Consider the following 7537-nt stretch of genomic DNA (forward strand, 5'->3'; position numbering starts at 1 on the left):
TCGTATGTCTAAAAAGAACAAACAGCCTGTTTTCAGCTTTGTGTGGATGCATTTTCCAGCTGATCCAATAAGCTTTTTAAAGAGTGTGTGTAAGAAGAAGAAGGAGAAATCAATCAGACTAATCTGCACATGTAGTGCAGTCAAAAAAAAAAATCTTATATTCCACCGCTGGTTCGACCGGATGAACACAGCGTAATTCCTTTCCTCCTTTCCTGTCATTTTTTTTCTCCCACATTTGGACGCCATTTATCATTTAGTGTAGTCAGTGTGTCAGTTCTATAAATATTCCTCACAGAGGTCGTGAGTCAAGCAGGAACAGTTTGAGAACGCGTGACGTTGTGTGTTTCTAATCCAGTCCCTGTTTCTTCCACATGTCCCGGAGGCGGAAAGATCCTCGGGGGGTTTTTCCGCACCTGGTCTTCAAAACCTCACCGATGACACAGCGAAGTGTCGTGGACGATAGATCGTCGCGCCTGACTCCTCGTGCACCTCCCCGGATCTGCCAAGGTCGCCTGAAGGTCGTTGGTGTGCTGCGCGCGGTAACGCGGGGCAGATGCTTTGTCAGCATCACTATCTGGAAGGTACCATTCACGCGCTGCTGTTAACTAAGTGCGCTCTTGACTTTCTTTGGGGGAACTTAGTCGCCTGTGTCAAAGCGTGGCATGTCTGTTCTCTCCTGGAAAACAGGGGGTTGAAAATGACATGATGCCTGCACATTTCGGGGTGACGTAGTGAAATGTAATATCTACCGGTCTCTCCGTTGGCACGGCAAAAGACGAGCTCTCCGCCGCAGTTGCCACAGTGATTTTCCTGTTTTGTGTTTACGGCGAGTTTATTTGGCGCACGAAGGGGGAGCTCTTTTCTCCCGGTAATTAAAAATAACATTCGGCGATAAAAAGTCAGCGTAAACACCTTTTTTTCTTTCGTTGCCCGGGTTGCGTAAACCCCCGTTTGTCTGCAAGTGAAAACAGTCTCAGCGAGCGCTGCTCTTTTCTGTCGGCAAGGAGCGCTGCAGATATGACCGGCATCCGACGGAGAGCTCGAATAAAGTGAAGAAGGATGGATGCAGTGCATCGTGCCTGAAGCCACGAAGGAGCAGAGGTGGAGAGGGAGGAGAGGAGGAGAGGAGGAGAGGGAGGAGAGGGAAGACAGGAGGGGAGGGAAGAGAGGAGGAGAGGGAAGACAGGAGGAGAGTAGGAGAGGTGGAGAGGGAGGAGAGGGAGGAGAGGGAAGAGAGGGAGGAGAGGGAAGACAGGAGGAGAGGGAAGAGAGGAGGAGAGGGAAGACAGGAGGAGAGGGAAGAGAGGAGGGGAGGGAAGAGAGGAGGAGAGTAGGAGAGGGAGGAGAGGTGGAGAGGGAGGAGAGGGAAGAGAGGTGGGGAGTAGGAGAGGGAGGAGAGGGAGGAGAGGTGGAGAGGGAGGAAAGGGAAAAGAGGTGGAGAGGGAGGAGAGGGAAGACAGGACGAGAGTAGGAGAGGAAGGAAAGGAGCAGAGGGGGGAGAGTAGAAGAGGGAGGAGAGGTGGGGAGGTGGAAAGGAGGAGAGGGAGGAGAGGGAAGAGAGGTGGAGAGGAGGAGTGGGAGGATGAGGAGGAGAGGGAGGATGAGGAGAGGTGGAGAGGGAGGATGAGGAGAGGTGGAGAGGGAGGAGAGGAATGATGGCCGTGGCTCTTATCCACCCTCATAAACAAAGAAACGCTGGAGATCACAGGAGTGAAGATTCCTCCTCCTCTTCCTCTTCAGACACTTCAAACGGCGGTGAAACTTCCTGATGGGCGGAATTTCTTTGCACAGACATTTCAAAAAAATGCACGTACAAACAAACTTTAACCCCATATTCATGCATGCATGAACATTTAGTAACACATTTAATGTAACTCACTATAATGAAGCCGTGAAGTTCACACAGTATTTTCCAACAATTATAACTTCTCAGATAAAGACATATTTTATATTATTACAACAGTGTTACTTCCTTTACTGTGTTTATACAGCAGCCTTCACTCTGATAAAAGTCAAAGTAAAACTTTGTAAAAGTTCAAAAGTATTTGCATTCAAATAAATATATATATATATATATATATATATATATATATATATATATGTACTCATTTTGAAGAACCATGTACATTATATATTGGAATATTATTATTGATGCATTAATGTGTTTACCACTTTGATGTTGCAGTTGGTAATTATTTGATCTACTGTCATGATGCATTTCTGTTTAACCTGATTTATTTGTTGATTACATTTTATATTTAATCTAATACTGCTAAATAACTAAAGAATGTGCTGCACTATAATAAGTATCATTAAAGGAAATACTCAAGCAAAGTACAAGTACCTCAAAATTGTACTTAAGTACACCACTTACATTATCATAAATGTATTTTACATCCCACCAGTTATAACACACTATAATCACTTAAATCTGCTTTCAATAGTGCTTCATAACCCATTTATGAGATGTTTATATATATATTCCTACATGAGGGCATCAAAGTAAAGTGTAACCTGCAACACACGTAAATAAGAAAGAGAACAAACACCACGGCTCTTTCAAATATATCTGCCTTTACTTTATTCATGTTCTGTACAGTATTTCATCTCCAACGTCTCTATCATACTATATGACAATAATGGCTATCATTTACTACAAAAAAAGGTTGCATAAATAATTTAAATGTGGAAATAAAAAATAAATATGCAGTTTCATTCTTTATAACAGTCCTTCTTTTAGTGTCTGTAGAAAAACAGCCCCGCCTCCCTCTTCAAACACCCGAACAGGTTCGATATGTACAGTCACAGCTCTCCGCTTGCAAGACAAACCTTCCAGTTGCTATTTAATAATAAAAAAAAAAACACACACACACATGCACGCACGCACGCACGCACGCACAATCAGAAAAACAAGCAAACATTGTCAGTACAGTTTAAAATGATAATTTTTTCGTTTAAATCAGGGAAATATGAGTTGAAAAAAACCGTCCCGTCGCTGAGGAAAGAGTCTGTGTTGTCTGCAGATTTCTATCAGTCCAATGCAACGATGCAATTATTGTTTCCATTGGGTTATTTGTGTTCCTATCTTTCATGTTTGGGCTATTTACAGAATGCATCTCGCCTCGTTCGGTCCGTGACAAAAGATGTTTTCCGGTGTGTGGGCGCTGGAGAAAGTGCTCTCTGCCCTAAGGTAACAACACAACCATGCCTCCTACACACATGTGCACTGTATTATTTATTTATTTCTTGGTCTGTCTGTGATTCCAACCAACAGGAACTGGCTACGTCTACGAGGAAATGGCTTTTTTTCTTCTTCTCCGTGACTCAAATAGCACAGGAATGAGCTCATTTAGCAATTAGGAGTCCCAGGAATGCCCCGGGCCCCCGTGGTGTCAGAGCTGCTTTTCTCCTCCTCTCTGCGTCTCCTGACTCTTTGCATCTAGTCGTGAGAAAGGCGCTACTGTAACCGACGGGCCGGGGGCCTCTCGAAAAACCTGTCAACATCCCACCGTTCAGAGCCGCCGGAGCTGCCACCATCTCCTCCACACACACACATATACTCACACACACACACATACGCAGCCCAAACGGAGATGGATTACAACCACTCTGGAGCGAAGATGCACCTTTTCAACTTTAAAAATAAAAAATAAAAAGGCGTGCTGCATCCGCTGGATGTTTGCACAGATGGGCTCGAAATCCTCGCGGGAGGACGTCTCATTAAATGAAATCTGGTTTAGAGCGGAGGACAGAAGAAGAAGAAGAAGAAGAAGAAGAAGAAGAAGAAGAAGAAGAAGAAGAAAAGCGAGCTGTTGGGGCGATCAGAAAATGATCCAACATGGCGCTACAATCTCCGGGCCGGTCGCAGCTGTGGCGAAAGGCTCCTGGCCCCGGACTCCTTTTCTCATGCAAAATAAGCAACAGAGTTCACAAATATGCGAGAAAAAAAAATAAAGACTGATGACTTAAAAAAAAAAACACAGCCCAGCAACTAGCTTATGAATTCACTCTGTTTGATATTTCTTTAACGCCTCCTCCTTAATCGAAGGAGTGTGAGACGTGTGTGTGTGTGTGTGTGTGTGTGTGTGTGTGCGTGCTGAAGAGGAGCGTCAGTACGAGTTGCCCGTCAGCGTCGGCGTGTTGTTCTTGCTCCGGCCGTGCTTCTTGCTGCGCGGCGTCTTGGGCACCTCCTTGGCCTCCGACAGGTTGTGGTGGGGCCTGAAGCGCTTGCACTTGCAGGAGGTGACCACGCGGATCTTGTAAGTCCGCGTGTTGCCGTTGGGACAGTGCAGCTGGACCCTCCTCGTCCGGGAGTGGGCCGCGATGCAGCGGTGGTCCGAGGCGCTGCCCCTCCACCACTTGCCGCGGCCGATGGAGTTGGGCATGAGGTGCGCCGGCATGCACTGTCCCGAGCACACCAGCTCCTTCACCGGCTTGGCGCTGCGGCACGACCCGTCGGTGATGTAGCGGGTGGAGCGCAGCTCCCTGCAGCTCAGCTCCGCGGCGCCTGGGCGGAAAAGCAGAACATCGCAGTTACAAACCGGGCCGTGCAGCCGAAAAATGCACTTTTCATACATTTTGACCTAATGCAACAATTTGTGCGTTTAAAGCAAAACATTTTCAGAGATCGTATCGGAGCGTCTGAGTTTTGATTCATTAGCGGGACGACGGGGGCTCGACGAAGAGATCCAGCTGGCAGCAATCAGCTGATAGCAAATCCAGACCAGAGGGCCATTAAACAGCTCAATCAAACTTAATGGAGGTTTTGGGGCTGGAAGGAAAAGCTGGCATTCAGCGGCGGCCCCTCAGGAAACGTATGTGGTGATGGAGGAGTAAATAGCTGTCTGGTTATTTTAAAGCAGCCGTACGGTTCTCAACGAACTGGACATCTGCCAGACTGACTCGAGTCGACACACTCGGCCTGTAATCCCGTGTTTGGCTTTTTAACAGCCGAATGCATGAGTTATTGTCTTCTTTCTTTTACAAAAACTGTTGCTTTAGAAATGATACACTCTGAGAGGGATCTGTTTTCCTCTGTGGCTTTCTTTGCAAAGCTGAACAAAGGATTTATATGAGATGACTTCCTTTTTTTCTTCTTCTTTTCTCTCCATGCATGTGAACTTGATCTGGTGTTGTTCTGTGGCCGCCGCTGAAGCGACCACAGTAGTATACAACAGCCACAGGACGCACTGGGCAGCGGTTCGCACCAGTTACCGCCGTATATCCCAGTTTGTCTTGTTTTAATCCAGTCTCTGTGCCTTCCCCCCCTTACATTTCCTGTTCTCCTCTCCGCTGTCAGCCTCACACTAATGGTGGCGGCCGGCTCGGTTTGCATAACCCCCCCCTCCCCTCGACCCGATGAGAGACGAGCCCTGGGAGAGGACTGGAGGGAGGCCAGTTAGTGGTCAAAGCCTCCGCTGTGACTCCACAGGGACCAGGAGCAGGACGTCCCAGGACAAAAGCCGGGAGTCGGATGAAGAAAGTAATCCAGGAGATTTCTGTCCCCCCCGTGTGAACCTCGACACATACGCAGTTTATCCGTAAAAACAAACAACGGGGATGTGCTTTTGGCCGCTTTCTGGCCGAAGAGGAACAAAATGAGCGTGATCTGGTTTAATGTGTGGATTTGTTGCAACGTCCTCATCAGTCACACTAACAGATCTTGACCTGCGTATTCCCAGTTGTCAGCTGCTCATCTAATCCAACCAATCACCCGTCCCTCCCCAGTGATTAAATAAAGACACATCTTTGAGAATGTCTCACCACCCATCTTGAGTCCACAGGCGTGAGATTGCTCTACATGCACTGCTTGAATCAGAACATGCAACCTTTACTGGCCACAGGTGGGAATCATTCTCAGAGGCAGTGTTGTATTTAAAAAGCTCCCCCCACCACCACCACCACCACCCTAAAAAAAAAAAAAAACCCCTGAAGAACAAACTGAAGGGGATTTTGGAAGACATGTTGTTGCAATCATGGTGATGTAAGTAGAGCTTGACTAATAGTATAAAGAGAGAAGGAAATAAGCTGGGAGACAACGTGAAAAAAGCCCCGATGTCTCTGTGAATGTTCCACAGATGATTTGTGTCGGGAAAGAAACGCCACAAAAATGTGCGTCTGTGTCGCACTCACCACGCTCCGCTCTGGCAGGATTAAGCAAGAAAACACTCTTCCCACACATGAGCTGCTCTCCATCGGAGGCATGGAGGCAGAGGAACAGGCAGGTGGTCCCTGTGCTGTTTTTATAAGTCAGATCCACTGATGTGGAGAGTTTAGACGTCACTAATCCACTGATTCCATCTCAAGATTACTTTTTTTTTTTAATGTGTCAGTAAAAAAAGGGCGATCAAGTCGAATCAAACCATTTCTTCATTGAGGAAGAACTAAGAAGAATGTAATATTAATAACAGATACATTGTTAAATGTAACATTACATCTTTCAGGCATTAAATAAATATAATTTGTGGTGTGAGCACACAATTCAGACAAATACTGAAATATATGTATTTAATCAGCAAAAAAGAACATTTCTATTATTTAACAAAAAGACCATAAGCTTATATAACGTTTTTCTCTCTACACGGATAATAATATGCATGCATTTATATATCAACAAAATAAAAAAGAACATGTATTGTAATGCAGGTCCCTTGAAGTGAAATTCACTGCGCGTGACCTGACACGAAACAAAAGCATCATTTTGCGTGGATTTTGTATGCAAGTTTCCTCAATTTTTTTTTATGAAAAGCTTTTTTAAGCTTGATATTTATTTAATTATTGCAACATTTAGGTTTTTAACTTGATTTACAGATTTTAACTTAAAATGATAACTTACTGTAGGTGACTGTGTTCGCTGTCCTTCCACCGGTTTTCGCCCTGTTATTCATGCTGTTGCCATTGCTATTGCTATTGCTGTTGCTGTTGTTGTTGTTATTATTGTTGTTGTTGCTGTTGCTCTCCTGCAGTATCGCCTCCTGAGGAGTGTTTCCTCGGTACTCCGGTAAAAGCTCCGTGGCTCCGTTCTTCAGTACCTTCCATCCCTTCACGGCGGTGCAGCATCCCTGCAGCAGCAGCACGAGGAGGCCCACACACACCTGCATGCTGCGCGAGACGGGGACCGAACACACGAATAAAATAAAGGCGAGAGCGCGAGACGAGTTGCTCAGATCCAGCCTGCGTGCACGAGGCGCTCGCGGTATTTAAGCAAGTTCTGCTCCTCAAAGCTGACAATTAAAGGGCTCACGCGGAGTGGGCGGGGTCGAACCTGGAGAGAGATCCATTGAGAAACTAGAAGGGGAGAGAGAGGGATGGTGCGAAAGGGAGGAGAGAGAGAGGGGGGGGGAGGAAACAGAGATGGAAAGTGAGAGGAGAAAGAGGAAGAAATAGTGAAGGGGAAAGTGAGAGGAGAGAGAAATGAAGAAGAAGAGATGGGGGAAGTGAGAAGAGATGATGAACCAAGAGGAAGGGAGGGGATGGAGTGAGGTAAAGGAGGAAGAGGAGGTGGGGGAAGCGAGAAAAGAGGAGAGAGAGAAATGAG

At 46.2% G+C, this 7537-nt stretch overlaps 1 protein-coding gene across 1 annotated transcript; it reads right to left on the reverse strand.

Annotated features, from left to right (window-relative positions):
• Window positions 1-4109: 4109 nt before the first annotated feature.
• sost (sclerostin) lies at window positions 4110-7100 on the reverse strand (the record flags this gene model as incomplete). Its single annotated transcript, XM_079214253.1, has 2 exons — window positions 4110-4507; window positions 6836-7100. 2 exons carry the CDS (start codon window positions 7098-7100, stop codon window positions 4110-4112), a joined length of 663 nt encoding a protein of 220 aa, XP_079070379.1.
• Window positions 7101-7537: the final 437 nt, after the last annotated feature.

Source organism: Taurulus bubalis, assembly GCF_910589615.1.
Source record: "Taurulus bubalis genome assembly, chromosome: 2".
Taxonomy (NCBI): Eukaryota; Metazoa; Chordata; class Actinopteri; order Perciformes; family Cottidae; genus Taurulus; species Taurulus bubalis.